Source organism: Galleria mellonella, unplaced genomic scaffold (assembly GCF_026898425.1).
Source record: "Galleria mellonella isolate WM207_F2 unplaced genomic scaffold, CSIRO_AGI_GalMel_v1 utg3104, whole genome shotgun sequence".
NCBI lineage: Eukaryota > Metazoa > Arthropoda > Insecta > Lepidoptera > Pyralidae > Galleria > Galleria mellonella.
The window spans coordinates 326869-345006 of record NW_026442072.1 but is presented as its reverse complement, the minus strand read 5'-3'; the positions used below and the strand labels follow the sequence as shown (position 1 = coordinate 345006).

Below are 18138 nucleotides of genomic sequence, written 5' to 3'. Positions count from 1 at the left end.
GAAAGATAATAAGTCCTATTTGTGTATGTTGTAGTAGTAGAGGCAATATATTGCATAATTATAATGTGAAAGATATAGATTAAATATGTATTTGTATAGAAAGGACAGTAAGTCCCATACAATTATTGTAGCTGTACTATAGTTATACTATATCTACTTTCTTTTAGTGTCTTAGTAAACCTATTTACTAAGAGGATTTCTCAGATAATCAAGTGTTCTAGTGTTTAAATCCTCATGATTAAATCCCTAAGAAATTAGGTCTTTAAATAATTATCATATCATTTAAGTGAAATTTTTCATATAAATAATTCCAATATTTCCCCTACAGTTATTATAAAATAACAGAAAATTATATAAATTTTCTATAGACTTAGATATAGAATCATAACGTGTATAATCTCCTTTTGTTTGACATCTGTCACATTAATGACGTATTGATGTATTGAATTGAATTTTGATTATCTATCACAACTGTCAACGTAACAAATACCAGCAAGTTTGTTTATTTGTATTTGTTTAATATAAAATCATCATATATCAACCGTAACATACAACTAAATTATCAGTGACATAAATAATCATGGTTTACACCAGAAATAATTAATAGTATCCAGCAATGCTGCAGTTTTATATTCATATCAGTATCCAAGCTAACTCTCAATTTCAAGAATGAATTGAAGACTTGGAAATTTAACATTCTTATTGCAATTGTACTTGCAATAATATATACATACAGTACTAATTATCAAGAACATTCCTCAAATACATGTGTGGTGAAGATTTTCCAATATGCTATCTATTTGATTCCTAACCTCTAATGTAAATTTATTAAAGAAGTGAATAATCAGTGTTAATGTTTGCTTTATTAATATTTAAAGTAATTGTCCTAACTTGATATTAATAGGATAATATCTCCTTGGATACAGTCCGACATAAACATATAACTCAATAATTAAATTTATAAAATACTAATATTATATTTTACTACTTGTATATCTCCATACTATTCCCATAAAATATTCAAAATATGTATATTAAATATAAATCCAATAAAGATTCACTAATTTTAACCCTGTCTGAACTTGTCTAGTCAATATAGCATGAACAAACAACACACATACAAACCTTATCGCCATGACAACTTTCTTCCTAAATATGAGTAAAATAATATAATAAATAACTCACACTTGTCATTTAGTACTAATTTTATACTGTACCTCATACCTAGTTAAGAGTAACTATAGTCAGAGAATCTTTTAGTACTTTTATTACCATTAGGAAATAAATCCACACCTATAATATCAGCATAATTAAATATTATTAATAATCAGTAATACACACAGAATTGTTATTATCAGCTTGCTTACTACAACAAATCAATATTAAAGTTTATAATAAATCAAGACAAAATATCTATTTAAACAATACAGGCTTGTTTACCATAAACATCCCACCTTTACATGAATTTATCTACTAACACAATAATGTATTAAAAGTAATACATTCACATAAAATCACTTGCAACAGTTAAGCTGTTTCTCTGTATATCTGGTGTAAAACAAATCCCCACATGTAGTCATGGATAATCAAATATAGACTAAGAATCATTAATCTGGTCGACCGAGTAATGGTATAAAAACACTTCACCATGAAGCGTTAAGTATGAACAGATATTCCAAACCAACACTGTAATAGTGTAATAAATACAAATATTTCATCATCATCATCGTCTCAACCATCACCAACCCACGACTGAATACAGGCAATTTCCACCGACTTACACAAGGAACGGCCCCACAATACCCATAAAACAGTCACTCCAAACAATGGAGGTAGCCCACACCGCACTTGCATTCACAGGGTCGCCACTCAATAACCCCTCTCTCTCATCAATGGCTGTTTCCCCAACAATGAGACCAGACCATAGTCACTTTAGTCTATTATCCTCAATAAATAAATAAATACTTTATAATAACTAGATATGAAACTAGTTAGTATTGTAATAGTTCAATAGTTGATTCAATAAGTATTTTCCAAAACTGGGCAATTAGAACATTGAATCAAATTGATGAAGTTCTATCAAACGACCATATAATTGGATTTTGTATATGAGTAGAATAACGTAAGTACGTAAATTATATTGATGTAAACTTTGTTCAAATGTGACTGCATTCAACGATATACGCATTACCTAAAGGTATATGGACTCGACCAAATACGTATTTTAATAGTTGTTGGGAAAAACATCAAGTATAGACACTGCCTGCGATCACAGTCAAAATCCAACCATGTAGTAACAAATGGAACAAGCTCACCGGATTCTCCAGTCTTCCATTCTCTCCTTTCACACACTTAATCCATAATGATACACTAAGATCTCAAACTCCTTCATCGACCCAGTCCCTCCTAGATCTATATCCCCAGTTATTTTTTTATTATATTGCGCAGTTCCTAAAACACGACCCCCGCGCCATTTTTTTTCCTTTTTTTCTTTTTTTTTATTGCGCAATTCCTAAAAAACAACTCTCGCGCCCGCCGATCTGCCGGCTCTCCTTTTTTTTCTATTTTTTTTTTCTCACCTAGTAACGTCATCGATTATGTCACCGAAGGGCAGATATCTCAATAATCGGATTTAGCCTATTATTCGAACTGAACTCCTCTTTAAATTCAATTTAATTATATGTTAACGTATTTTGGTATTTTCTATTAAATTGATTATCGAATTTATAAAACTTTAAAGGCTCTCATAGACCTTATTAAACTGTGTTATATGCATCCTTTTTACACCTGATGAGAAAAAGGTAAACTATAATTTGGTTATATATAAAATATAATATATTTTTGTTTAATTTATTTAATTTTCTTGTGACATCCACTACACCTTGAAAACACATCAAAGGAGTTTCCCTTCCGTGTCAATATTTCATATATGGTAACGTCCTCTCTGTACACTATTGTGAACCTTGACTTCAAAGCTTGTTTATATTAAATAGCTCAGCCCTCGCAGCGGTCACCCATAGGAACCCCTGTTTCCCTTCCATGCACTTATGGTATTAAACCTATTGTACTATAGGCGAACCGTCACACTGTCCACCCAATGTGATTCCAGATTTGATAGGGAATATGGATAGGTAAGGAGGATAGGAGGACATTGCGTTCGGAAATGTTTAATGCATATACAAATGATGAGATTATATTTACTAGCTGTAATTCAATAAGGATTATATATTTTTTTAAATAACTATGCCCAGTAGTGGACAGATAATGGCTGAGATGATAATACAACTATAGTGATAAACAAGCATACAGCCCGTTTGATGGTAAACAGGGTTACCGTTATAAATCAGGGATATCACGTGCGCGTTGTCAACCTTAAGAAATCTTAATGCGCTCTTTTTGAAGAACCCCATACTGTTGTTTCTAAGGCAGGGAGATTATTCAGAATTCAAGATAATTGTCGAACTCTTAATAGAAACCATATCACCGTGGCATTAATTTAATAAACTCTAATTAATATTTTTCTATTTCGTTAATACACTTTGAGAAAATTTTTACAACTTTAGAATTTTTAATTCGCTCTTGCGCCATCTACCCATTTCTATATGTTCTCCTTTAACCAAAGGTTGTCTGTAAGAGATTGCCTTAACGATAAGACCGTCTTTTGTACCTTTATAAATATATATTTTGATCCGTACTCCATGCTACTGTATTTCAGTTGAATTGTTTATATATGTTATTGTTTATTTTTATGTTTTTGGTGCAATAAAGAGTTAAATAAAAACTTCTGTGCAGTACTATTCTTATAGTAAACAAGACACCTGAACGCCGCCTCGCTTATCGCCGTTTGCAGTTTTTGCGGTCACCATTTCGCTTTATCTGCACCTAGATTGCTCCTTGAATTGCAAATTTTGCCCGCGTCCACGTACACTGGCGTTGTTAATTTTTTACGACTGTACAGTATACACCGAGCCATAGTGCCAGTTTGCACCGAGGACATCTTCAGAAATGGCGATTGTATTGTGTAAATTGTACTTAAAAAGCGTATACAGTGTGAATTTTAGGTAACTTGCTAGAGATTGCTTTTTTAAGCGACTTTTATAAAGAAAGTTTTGTGTTTTTTTTTATGCAACTTAGAATGGCAAGCAAGCTGACGGCCCACCTGATGGAAAGTGGTAACCATCGCTTATAGACATGAGTAGTACCATGAACATAACAAAGTATACTGTTTCGCCCATGATACTCTCCATGCGTTGCCATTCCTGAGGACTCAGGTGTTATTCCTGTGTACCCTGTAAATTCATTGCCATATCCTATCCTTCAAACCGAAACGCAGCCATGCAGCTAGCTGATAATGTTAGTAAGGATAGTGAAATAATGTAGTGTAAATAGGGGATAGATATTTATATTTTTTTTTTATAAAATAAATTAAAATAATAAAATAATATGAAACTCTGCTGTGAGGAGCTGGTGTCTGTAATAGGTTAAGACCTGTAGTACAGATCGCCAGGCCCCCAACCGATATGTGTTAAAATAATAGAAAATGCATTCCACTGATATTACACAATCCAAAAATAAAAATAAAAAACAATAATTTTATTATATTTGCTTTGTCTGTTCATATTTTTATATATTTGATGAGATATTGAATAAACATCGCCGTATATTTTAATTTTATCACAGTGCAATCCATCTACAACAATGCCCACGTATTGTACATATCCAATTCTTAAACAAAGGAAAATGTATTTGCAGACAACAATCCTGTGAGCGAACTTTTAAAAGTTATTTTTTAATCAGCCGTTGCATCTGCATCTAGTTAGCGCATCACTTATCACATTAACCCTGCCGCCGCTGTAATTGCTAGCACGCGTAAATAACTGAACGGGAGACGGGCGTAACAAGCGTTAAAGTATTAACCTGCAACAGTTTGCCGTTCCTGCGAGCAACGAGCTCCCTAATAAAAAGATTAGCTAATTTAAAGAAGTCAGCTACTTGGTATGTTACAGTGTTAATGCAATTTAGCTTTATTTATTACTTATTTTTAAGCGATATAAAAAAGAATGAGTTTCTAAATTCAATGGTATTTTTTTATGTATATTACCCAATGACTTTGTTTGACAATATTAAAATTGATGTTAACAATTCTTTTTGATATTATTTATTTATTATTTTTGAGGGAAACCTACAGTTATAACAACTTAATAATTAAATATGTATGACAAATAATAAGCTAATTAAAAACTATCATATTTAGTTAACGAAAATTGAATTAGTTATAGTCAAGATTTTTTTGTGCAACTTAGAATGGCAAACAAGTTAACGGCCCACCTGATAGAAAGTAACCGTCGCCTATAGACATGAGCAGTACCATAGACATAACAGAGAATATTGTTTCGCCCATGACATTCCCCATGTGTTGCCATTTCTGAGTACTCAGGTATTATTACTCTGTACTCTGTAAATTCACTGCCATATCCCACCCTTCAAACTGAAACACAGCCATGCAAACACAACTGCTTCACGGTTGAAACACGAATGGGACAGAGGTACCCAAGCAATCGACTTTTGTACAAAGTCTCCCTCTGGTTACTGTATAATTAAAATATAGCTTGGTACTGTGATAAAACATTCAGTCCCCTTCTATTTCCAATCGAAATAGCCAGAATACATGAGGTACGTGTTCGAAGTCGATATCCGACTCGCGTCTGGCCGGTGTCTGGGGATCGCAGTTGTGATTCCCGCAGTGCGGCTCGTTATTCGCTGTCTTATGACATTAGCGGTCTGTCCGCCGACCACGTTCCGCGATCGAATGGACGGTCGGACCGCCCTGTCGCGTTTGTAGGGTTATCTCATAGATTATAATGAATCATTGGCGTAGATGGAGCACTAAATAAATAAATTCTAATGCATCTAGACGATTGTATTTTTTTTACTTTTTATGTTAATCATAATGATAAGTTGTAAGTTATTTTTATAAATATCATTAGCATTTATTTTAACAATTAAAATAAAATACAGATTAAAAAGTAATACGCAATCATCTCTATGCTATAATTTTTTTTTATTTGTTTTGCTATCTATTATTCTATACTTACAACGAGATCTAAATTATTGAGATATGCTACGACAAAACTTGTTTTATTTTTAAACGGTACGTATATATATATATAGTATATATATATATATATACATACTGGTGCACATTACATCACATCACATTAGAAACCTTTAAAATTATCAATGTTTTTCTACTATATTATGCATGTATTATGCATATCAACCTTCCTCTTGAATCACTCTAACTATTAAAAAAACGCATCAAAATTAATTTTAAAGATCTAAGCATACATAGGGATGGACAGGCAGTGACAGCGATTTTGTTTTATACTATGTAGTGATATTAGCTAATACGCCGTGTGGTCCCATCATAAAATGGCCCACTTCTTCCTTTGCTGTGGGTATCGTGAGCGACTAAAAGAACTTAATAGTCGAGGGGTCAGCGTCTCTCTTAAAACATCACCAAATCCTAACTGCGGTTGCCAACACGCCTGCCAAGTGTGGTAACTACTGGCAAAACTCCTCTTATATATGGGGGAAGCTTATGTTCAGCAGTGGACAGTTAACAGCTAACATGATGATATTGATGGTTTTCTAATTATAGATTCTGAAATGTATATAAAACAATGTAATATTTTTGGGGGTAGGTACTTTAAATATAAGTTTAAAGGATTTTTTTTATGCAACTTAGAATGGCAAACAAGCTGACGGCCCACCTGATGGAAAGCGGTAACCGTCGCCTATAGACATGAGCAGTACCATGGACATAACAGAGTATACTGTTTCGCCCATGATACCCCCCGTGCGTAGCCATTCCTGAGGACTCAGATGTTATTCCTCTGTACCCTGTAAATTCACGCTATATCTCACCTTATAAACCGAAACATAGCCATGCAAACACAACTGCTTCACGACTGAAACACGAATGGGACAGAGGTACCCAAGCAAACGACTTTTGTAGAACTTTACTAGAATATCTCTTAACAAGTATGAATTATTAATACATAATTGATTTTATTTTCATGAAACGTAAAATAAGTATAATTTTTGCGTTCAAAACTTAGTTATTTATTTATTAATTTTTAATTGCACAGTTAAAATGTACAAGCGGCGAGCTTAATGCCACATGGCACGCTCTAACAGCTAAACGTTAGGTAAATATGTATATAGTTATTAACAAATTTTGGGCAAGTACTAATACAGGATTTGCTTCTAAAGTTTATATCCGGAACTGTCGGTCTGTTCAACTTTAGAGGCTATATCTGGGAAGTCCGACTGCGCTAACTCGATTAGTACTAAATTAAATCGTGAACTAAGCTGTTTAGAATGCTGTCCTACGAATTCAAACGAGCTTACATCTAAAATAATTATTATTAGGCGAGGATTGAAAAAGTTAGCTAATATGGTGAAGGATAAAATCACTTAAATAAACATACTAGCATTTCATTGCCCAATGGCATGTGTAACTATATATTTAAAAGCAATGGCTTTGGCATAGTGTAGAAGGTGCAGTCGCAAATCTTGTTCGCTTCGACTTTTTTTTTAATTATTTATAGTATGCTAATTAACATAACCCATTTCTTAAAACTGGTATTAGAATTCATTAATAGGGTTTTAGAAAAAAATATTTTTTCCTGGAAAGAAATTTATATATTTATATCAGAAAATAAAAATATAAAACTTTTCTAAAAATTAACAATGTTGTAATCATGTTTGTATCTGTAATTAGTTTACTATTGTATTTTTTTTATGCAACTTAGAATGGTAAACAAGCTGACGGCCCACCTGATACACAGCCATGCAAACACAACTGCTTCACGGTTGAAACACGAATGGGACAGAGGTACACAAGCAATCGACTTTTGTACAAAGTCTCCCTCTGGTAATCTTTTGGAGGAAACAGTAAAGAGTATCTATCTAACTAATATTTGAATCAAGGGCACTATATAGTACAGAGTGTAATGTACACACCTATTATTATGTAGTGTCTTTGATACAGACCCAGATTTCTTTACAAGTTTTTTTTTTTGGTAAAGGCTAAACATAGCTATATTTTATCCTGATCGTATCTTAGTCAAACGGACGAAGTATCTCTATAGATACGAAATATAGATACAATTAACCAGTTGCGGTACGAATATAAATGATTTATATTGACAGGAAAACTTAAGCTTTAAAATGGCAAAGGTTCTTTTAACTGCGAAGCCGGGAAGTGGAGTTAATGAGGGCCCGATAACGATCAGGTAGCCGGCGGGGTCCGTGGGGGCTCATTAGGTAATGGCCATCAGTTGTATCATTAGGCTCAACTAATTAGCGGCACTCAAGACGGCCGGACTATCCCGACTCGAGGACGTAATGGGACGAGATAAGAATACTTGGAAGTTATTTCTTTATATTACTGAATGGTAACGTAATCGTATTATTTTTAAAACCAGTCCTCGACTTTTTTAACGATGTCACTCTCTCTCTCTCTTACCCAACCTTACTTTGCAGCAGAAATACATTTGAGAAAGATCCTTGGTAAAGCCACATACCTTTCCAACTCCAGTGGGCTCTTTGACTCCCAGTCTCCGCAGCAGAGCGGGCGGAGGTGGAGGCGGTGCTCTGTGCAGGGCCGCGCTGAACCCGCTCGACGCGTCGTCATCTCGTCGCCTTCTCTCCCGATGGGGAGAACCGCCGGTGCATTTCGTCGAGGTCCTGTTGGCAAATTAAAATAAATTCTTGTAAGAGGCAATTTACAGTGGTACCCTGCACTTTGGTTGTATTTTGTTAAGAGAGGGACTGGCTGAAAACCAGCGCTGTGCAGCTGTTCACATTGCGCTGGGACACTCACAGCATCAGCTGAGCCGGTTCCTTTTGCCTACTATGGGACACTTCTTCTATATGTTATCTATATTTTATATTATAATTGTGTGCTTTTTGGCAATAAATGTTTTCGATTCTATTGTATTTTGTTTATCATTTTAGTGCGGGAAATTGCGTCCCTCCTAAAACATCTCTAAAGCCTAACTGCGGTTAACAATACGCTTGCAAGCGTGGCATATTAAAGGCTGGTATGATGATGATGATGATGATGATGCCTGGGGGAAATTGTTTCATGTAAATACATAAATTTTCTTACAACTCTATCTGTAGATTTAAGTATTTGAATATGGTGCACGTGTTGTCCATTTTTGTTGTAAACCAGCAAGTAAGGTTTTTCGATCTACCGCATGATCTCTTACGAGAAGTATGAGTATGCTATTTAAATGCGATGAAAATGGATGGTAACCTCATCTGCGCTATCGGTATATGCTGGCGAGATACCAGTGAGGGATGATAGGTGAGGATGAAGTCAGGTTACTTAGCCCATCGTGGCAAATATGAGAGAAATTAACCACGACGGTTTTTAGGGAAAACTTCGTATAGGCAAATCTGATAGAGTATATTGCTAGCAATGGAGACTGGAACAATCCTTACATAAATGTATCAACTTTTTCAACTTATACTCTTCGGCAACGTTTCTTTTGTGAAGCTCATAACAATACCGGGCAGGGTAATAAAAGGGAATGTTTTAGTAATTGAAAAAGGAGTGAAATACATTTATTTAAAAGTCAATGTTGTGCCCAAAACTGCCCAGAGTCGAACCAGGATAAATGAGGTCTACGTGACGTCCCCGCTGCAGTGACCTTTTTACATTTTTCAAAAATTCGTCCCGCGCCTATTTCTGTAAAGATAAATAGGTTGGCCACACGCTTGCTATTATTCTTGGGAAATTCTCTCTTAGTGTATTATTATCAGTTGGTAACCTTGGTAGTCTAGGAGCCAAACACACTGCTTCATTTTTCGATGGTCACAAATACAAGTATCGGAATACACAAACATTTATGCCCATGAGTATCTGACTGCAATGGTAAAAGTACTATTAAATATGTCTATATATTGTATAGTATTCATAAAAACTTAGTTTAGTTATAGTTTAGTTACAGTATCAAGAGACAAACTTTGTTAGTTCGAAACTAGATGGCGCTGCATTAAGTGTTCGAGGTTGTCATGTCATTATTATTAAACATATATGTAATAATTATCGTCATCATTTCAGCCATTATGTCCACTGTAGGACATAGGCCTCCCTATAGACTGCCATAGAGAAAAGTCCTGAGTCCCTCAAATACATTGCAGGGAATCGGTGAATGTAGTCACCGATTCCCTGCAATGTATTTGAGGTTGTCACTCCATCTAGTGAGGAGTCGTTTTAAACTGCGTTTGGCCGAACGGGGTCGCCACGTAATAATAACAGCATTTAATATTATTAGATTCATTTCAAAAATTTTCACTGGTAACTGTCAAAGATGGATAGATGGATAGACTTAGCATGATTGTTGCAGGATTTTACGAATGGCCAAATAACCATTTTAGATCTTCAAACCTTTCCCTAACCTTTTTTTAAATAATACTTTCGTCGCTCCATTGTATGACGGACATTTTTAAACCCAACATGCCTATAAACTGATAAATTGAACTTTGCGCTCCCATTTATCATTTCCTCAAGTCAGAATACCAAAAGTGCAGTGCAATACTGTCTGACTTTTCGTCGAGCCAGTCGGTAGTACGGGGCCGTACTAAGGGGCGCGCAGACGAGTGATAGATGGCGTATACGTGACGAGCGACGATGCCGTCCCGTATTTTATTTTAATGCCATCGACTAGTCTCAGGAGGCTTAAAATTGAAAATTCTCCATGTATTGCAGGTAGGGTCACCGCCCCTCCGGTTTTATTCGGAAATATCCGAAATTTCTTCTTCGGACTTCGTTCGAATTTTAAAATTGTTCAAATTTGGAAAGAAGCTGAATGTATGTGAAATTTTCACGTTAAATTACCTTCTTATGCAAAGATTATTTTTATAGGTAAAATAAATCAAGATAATATAAATCATGTTCAATATTAAAGGAAAAATTGGTAAAATAATAAATTTGACAGCTGTGTTTTGTTTTCTTGTAATGGACATTAAAAAGGTATCCAGACACGATCAACTTAAAGTGAGTGAAGTGGTCTTTCATATAATTTTTAGGCATCTAATGTTATGATGGAAATTTCCACCATTATGCAAAGAAGGGTTAAGTTAAGTCAGTCACTAAACGTTATTAAATTACATAAAATAAGTTCCTAAAGGATTTTAATATCTTTAAAATTGTGTTATTTTAAAGACATTATAAGCGGCTTAGAAATATGTGGAGTCGGGTTAAATACCGAGAATATAATTTTATATGTACGCGCTAGAATTGTAACATTGATTTGATTTTTCATGATGTTATAATTGTCTCAATTAAAAAATTAAATAAATTTTAAGGGTTATATTACGCCCGGACTAAAATCTACGTCAAGAACTGTCTCCAATCGCACTTTTTGGTTCACAAGTAAACGGGAAAAGACTATTTTCATTTTAAATAAACAATTCAATTGATTGTTACGAAAAAGACGGAGCTTTTCTCAAATATCCGGCTTAACATTTCGAAATGGTAATCCTAATCGTAGGCGACATTCCCAAAGATAGAGTGTGTTCTAAAAATATAATTCGATTACTAACGAATATTAAATGGAAAGTAATATTGATAGGATCTTAATTTTGACAGTTGTATAGTATATAATATGCAAATATATACAGACGATTACAATCGGAGAAGGGCTGGAGGCACGAGGCGATTAGTTGATTGATGTACTTCTAATGGTTGTAGCACTCCACTTGGCATTGGGTAAATGTTTTTGAATATTTAGTTATTAATCTTCCAATTTGAAAAATAAATGTACGTTTTGTACTATATCACAATACATATAATCATTCTTCAGCCTTTAACTGTCCATTGCTGAATATAAGCCTCCCCCTTGGGGGGTTTTGCCAGTAGTTGCCATGCTTGGCAGGTGGATTGGCAATCGCAGTTAGGCTTTGGAGACGTATTAAGAGGGTCGCTGCTGTCCTTCCCTCGCCCTCCCTTAGTCGTTTCTTACGACACTCACGTGAAAGGAAGGCGTGGCCTATTCTATGCCGGGACCATACGGCCTTAATGTATTATATAATAAAAAACGTCAAACCTCTTATAACCTATTTTAGCTATTAAACTGTTTTGTATCTTTTGTGCTAAATTCTCACTTTGTAAGAAAGCAACATAATAGTGTAATAGTGGGGGGAAAAGGGGTTGTTAGTAATAGGGGTTAGAAACACTATTACTACTAGCAATATACCCTATCAGGTCGACTTCCTCGAAACCCTTAGAAACCATCGTGATTGTTAAACTTTTTTTTTTTTACACAAGGGGCAAACGAGCATGCGGCTGATGGTAAGTGACTACCGCCGCCCATGGTCACCCACAACACTTACGGCATTGCAGGTGTACTGCCGGCCTTTTGATTAGTGAATTAATTAGTGAATTTGTCACGATGGGCGAACTAATTATAATAATTTATGTATTTTACAGAGTATACTGTTTCGCCCATGATACCCCCCATGCGTTGCCATTCCTGAGGACTCTGCTGTTATTCCTCTGTACCCTGTAAATTCACTGCCATATCCCACCCTTCAAACCGAAACACAGCCATGCCAGCCAAACACAACTGCTTCACAGTCGAAACACGAATAGAACAGAGGTATTCAAGCAAACGACTTTTGTACAAAGTCTCCCTTTGGTATATACATATATTGAGACATCAAGTTTAAAGAGTCACCTGGGACAATTAGTGTAGTCTCAGCCATTCAGTTTACATTTATAGAAAAAACATACATAATTCATATAAAATGAACGTAAATTCTAATGTAAAATGTATTAAGCTAATAGCATTATAATTACCTGCAAGATTCCTATGGAACAGCATCGATATAATGAAGTTTCTATGCACAAACAAACGTTGCAGAATGTGAATAGCGTGCACACCTCGCGTGCCCAGTCCCCCATGCTTTATGGGGGTAGAACTATTAACATTCTTATATGGGAATGTTAAGATAACTGTGAACTTTTGTTGACGACGGTTTTTGGCTGTTATTGTATACGACCCGATGAAGCAATTTTGATAGAAGTTCAGACAGGTAAGGAACGAATAGTGATAACGATAGCTGATAACAGATAGTATGTGTCGTTCGTTTACTAAAAATACACACTATTAATAAAGTAACTCAAATAGCTCGTAAAAATACAGTTTATTGCACATATAAATACATACATACATATCTGTCGCGCCTGTCTCCCATTAGGGTATGCAGAAACAATGGAACGCCAAATGCTTCGATTCAAACAAACCTCTTTCGCTTCTTCCACATTCATCAATCTTTTCATACACGCTCGCCGGTTACGGGTACTTTTAATTTGGCCCTTTTTCAGCACGTCGCCTATTTGGTCGACATACCATACGTCCGTCTAGGGCGGCCCCTACCGACATCTCCATTCATTCTTGCTCGATAAATCTCTTTCGTAATTCTTCTTTCATCCATCCTCTCCAAATGACCAAACCAACGCAACATTTCTTGTACATATAAAATACTTGTTTAATCATATAATTATCGGTTGTTTTATTTATATAGATTTTCATATAGATAGGACGTGACTAGTTTAAAAAATTGGCTAACTTTTGAGTTATTTCTTTACTTTTTTTATGTGCATTTTTATGTGGTACGACACGCAATTTTGTATCATATATATAATATAAATACTTTGCATATTTATATATCAAAGTTAATATATTTTTTTTTGTAATATTTGAAATTTACTCACTTGTCACATTAAATTTACTAGTTTTCACTGCGTAGTAATACACTGCTGTGTTAAAAAGTTAAATCTAATTTGAGAGACACGATTCTGCATTCTAAATACAAATATTTGCCAAGATAAAAGTTGTTACTTTTTGAGAAATAAAATGTAGTTATGTGAAAATTATATTATTACGTATTTATCTTTAAAATAGATAAAATTTTAGTTAAATCGAGTAGGTAGATATGTCAAGAATTCATGGAAAACCTTCGTATAACAATAAACGGAAAGACACGAAACTTACAGCTTACAACGAATGGATTGTTCGTGACGCCGACAGAAACTTTGCAATTATCATGTCAACATTATAATATTGTTGTTGAGTAGTCGTAGACAATGTGACTGATGATAAATTATAATGTCCTAATTGTATCATTATATTGATATATACAATACAGATAATATATCGAGCAGGATTCAGCAGGAGCAGCAGAGCAATTACTTTTATATAAATAAAAGTTAAACAGAATAGGTGGGGTATGTATTTGCTAAAACTTAATATCCTTTTGAACATCCATTTAATATATTTTTCTCAAACATGTTTGGAAATGTGAGCATTATTTTGACAATCTTCTTCGAGATAAATCAAAATTGCCGTACTGGCCAGATACATGCGGGCAGCGGCCGGCAAAAGTTGTAAGAAAATCCATATCTGTCGTGTTTTGCGGCCAGATAAATTACTATGTAAACTCATATCTGTTCTGTAATTTAAAAATGCAATGACCTTTTATTTCGAAACATGGCTTACAACGAGGTAACTGATAAACGATTTTATTTAAATTTCGAACTGGTTTACAAATAGAAAGCTGTGTATTGAAAAAAAAAACAAAGAAACATTATGGCGCGTGAAAAAATATTATTGTTCGTTATTCGTCATTGAACTTAAAAAGTAAAATTATGTTTTTGATTTCCGAGCATTGTTTGAGAAAAGTACTATACAAGCCTTGGCCACAACTAGGCATTGATGGACTCACGTATATGTGCCTCGGCTGCGTCTTGGCCCACATTTGAACGTTCGTCCATCAATGCCTCAGTTACTGACCGCTGCAGTAATGTACTATACTTACATCACTTAAATAACAATACAAACATACACATAATACATACATACACAGTAAAAAGAAATAAAGGAATGAAAAACAAACAAAAGCAAAGAAAAAAAAATTTAATACACTATTATGGTCTAAGAGTTTCGTATCTTTTAAAGAGAGAAAATTATAATGTCCTATTATTATTTCAGCCGTTATAGCGTGTCCATTGCTGGACATAAGCCTTCCCCATAAGGGGAGTTTTGCCAGTAAGTGCCACGCTTGACAGGCGGGTTGGCAAACGCTGTTAGGCTTTTGGTGATGTTTAAAAAGAAACACTGCAGTTTATCCCTCATTCATTAAGTTTACTTAGTCGCCTCTTACGACACCCACGGGAAATGGTGTGGTAGCTCATTCTATGGTAGGACCACACAGTAAACACGTCTATCGACGTATACGTCCATCAATGCCTCAGTTGCTGGCCGCTGCAGTAATGTACTATTGTTGAACGAATGTTTTGTATGATCACTAATCCAAGTTATCCTATTACTTTTAAGTAAAAAACAATAATTATTTATTCTTTTCTATTTTATATCAGCCAATAACTGTCCACTGCTGAACATAAGCCTTTTCCTTGGAGGATTTTTGCTAGTAGTTGCCACGCTTGGCAGGCGGGTTGGCAGCCGCAGTTAGGCTTGGGAGATGTTTTAAGAGGGACGCTGCTGTCCATCCTTCGCCCTCCCTTAGTCGCCTTTTACGACACCCACAGGAGAGGAAATGGTGGCTCATTCTACTCTATTTACATATGTAGAGTATAATTTGAAAGTTTTTTTTTGTTTATGTCAAAATTCTTGTAAAGATAGCTTTTTTATGATGTTTAAAATGATAAAGAAACAGGTTTTAGGTCCAAATTAATTATATCACTTAATTATTTAATTTTTATTATTTTTTATCAACAGTTCAAATAAATAAATAAGAAAGATTTGAAATAATTATCATAAATTTAAAAGAGTTTTCTATCAGTTTTTTTTGTAAACAGTATTTCAATGGAATTATTTTGTTTAATTCCGCTACCGTTAGTATGTGTGTGACTGCCAACACTTGAAGATTGACCACCACTCTTGCTACCAGAAGTTCTATAACCTTCTATATTACTCGTAGCCAACAATTTCCGACTACCATTTTGTTCACGCATGTTTCTCGATACGTGTTTAAATGATATTTTATACATGAATAGGTTTAATTTGGAACAAGAGAATTTATATACTGATTTACGCGGGCAAAACCGCTGTATGCAACTAGTATTACACAATAGACTGAAATATATTTATTTCGTATTAGTCAGCGCATATCAAAACACTGGATACACAGACGTACCGACGTGAAAGCATGCCTTTATATATGTACCTCGCCGTCGCTTGATTTCACGGGCCGGTTGCTTCGCTGAAAACAATCCCGAAAAGGTTGTGTCTTGACATTTGATAGAATGCTCCTTGGGGCATGAATGAGTCCGCTTTGGACCGTATTATATTATTTTCGATAGAATTATAAAAGGGGCATGTTGTCGGATTACCTCGATCATACAGATTTGTTGCGCTGCGATGGAAAATTGTACTTAATGTATGTATTTTTTCATAAATACAAATAAGAATTTTGACCATGCTTTATTTGAAGACTGAATATTCTTTGCCCAATAAATATTTATTTGAATAAATCTATTGGGTCGAAGCTATAGGACCAGGGTTCTCTAAACTTTTTGTAGTCACGTACCATTTTCACAGTTTAAACAATTTCACGGATCCTCGTCAAAAAACATTTTGGTTAGGTCCTAAAATTTAGGAAAAGAATGAAAGATGTTTTTATATTAAAAAAAAAATATTACAATTAGTACTAAATTAATAAGAAGAATGCTACTGTTTGCCGTCTGACGACGGCGATGTGTCTCGTCGAATTTACTACATAATTTCCTAATAAATATTTATAGGGGCGAAAGGGATTGTTAGTAATGGAGTTTGACAGCGCCATTGCTAGCAATATGCCCTATTAGATCAACCTTCGCGTGGTTCCCCCTGGAAACCATCGTGAACAATTCTTGTTGAATTCGTCACAATGGGCCAACTGATCTGCTTCATCCTCACCTATCATCCTTCACTGGTGTCCCGTCAGCATATTCCGATAGCGCAGGCGAGGTTACCATTCCATTATCATCCATAAAAAAAGATATTAATTCAGTTAACTGATCTACTGCGGACCCCTTTACTTTGTGTTTTTTTTATAATACAGGGGGCAAATGAGCATGTAGCTCAACTGACGGTAAGGGACCATCGGCGCTCATGAACGATCTGCAACACTAGAAACATTGCAGGTGTGCTGCCGGCCTTTTAAAAGAAATATGCTCTTTTCTTGAACATCGGTAAATGCTACCGACCCCTAAGGAGTCCGTGGCCTTCAGTTTAAGAAATCCTGCTATAGACTTGTATTAAGTAAAACGCAACTTGAACAATGAACAGGCATTTCATTTGTTATAATTTTATAAATTTATTTATATCTAACGCTGATCACATGAGGGAAAGGGATTGTAAGTAATGGGATGTATTTCCCATTATTAACAATATATCCTATCAGGTCGACCTCCACGCGGTTCCGTGAAGAAACTATCGTGGTTAATTCTAGTGGATGAGCTAACAGACCTGCATTCATTGTCACCTATCAATCCTCACTGGTGTCCCGCCAGCGTATACCGTTAGCGCAGGCGGGGTTACCATTCCATTATCATCCATTAAAAAAAACTTATCTAGTTTTAATAGAAAAGTTTTTTATTATTAAACATCATTGTTTGATGAAAACGTTGAATGAAACGATGCTATAATTACAGGGTCTCACAGGTCTTCCGTGAAGCTATAAAACTACGCAACTCAAATATTATGGCCTAATTAGAAATTTCATTACAAGACAACCAGGAGATATTTGTTGCTAGCAACTTGGCCAGCCAGCTTCTTTATATATTTGTATTTTAAATTGAATTTATAAGGAAGGAGATACTTAATTTGGTTACATTTTTTTAAGTTTTTTTATACCTCACAATTCTGTCATTTGTAAACCGATTTGCAGAATCCTTTATTTTATTTGAAGCCCATAAAAAGAATATCCAGATAGAATATCAGTGTTTTGCTCTTTTGAGGGCAGACCAATAAACTGCTGATCATTTTGTGTTACTATGGCACATGTTAGAAAGGGAAAAATTGTTACTTCTTTTATATATATATATTTGTATAAAAA

At 34.9% G+C, this 18138-nt stretch overlaps 1 protein-coding gene across 2 annotated transcripts in view; it reads right to left on the bottom strand.

Moving 5' to 3' along the window:
* The window catches only part of LOC113510286 (kinesin-like protein CG14535), a 403744-nt gene that overhangs the window by 94682 nt on the left and 290924 nt on the right, over positions 1-18138 (bottom strand). For both annotated transcript variants that reach the window (XM_052895783.1, XM_052895785.1), the window contains exon 3: positions 8592-8754. In XM_052895783.1, the coding sequence (XP_052751743.1) occupies positions 8592-8754 (163 nt within the window). The remainder of the gene's footprint in view (positions 1-8591; positions 8755-18138) is intronic.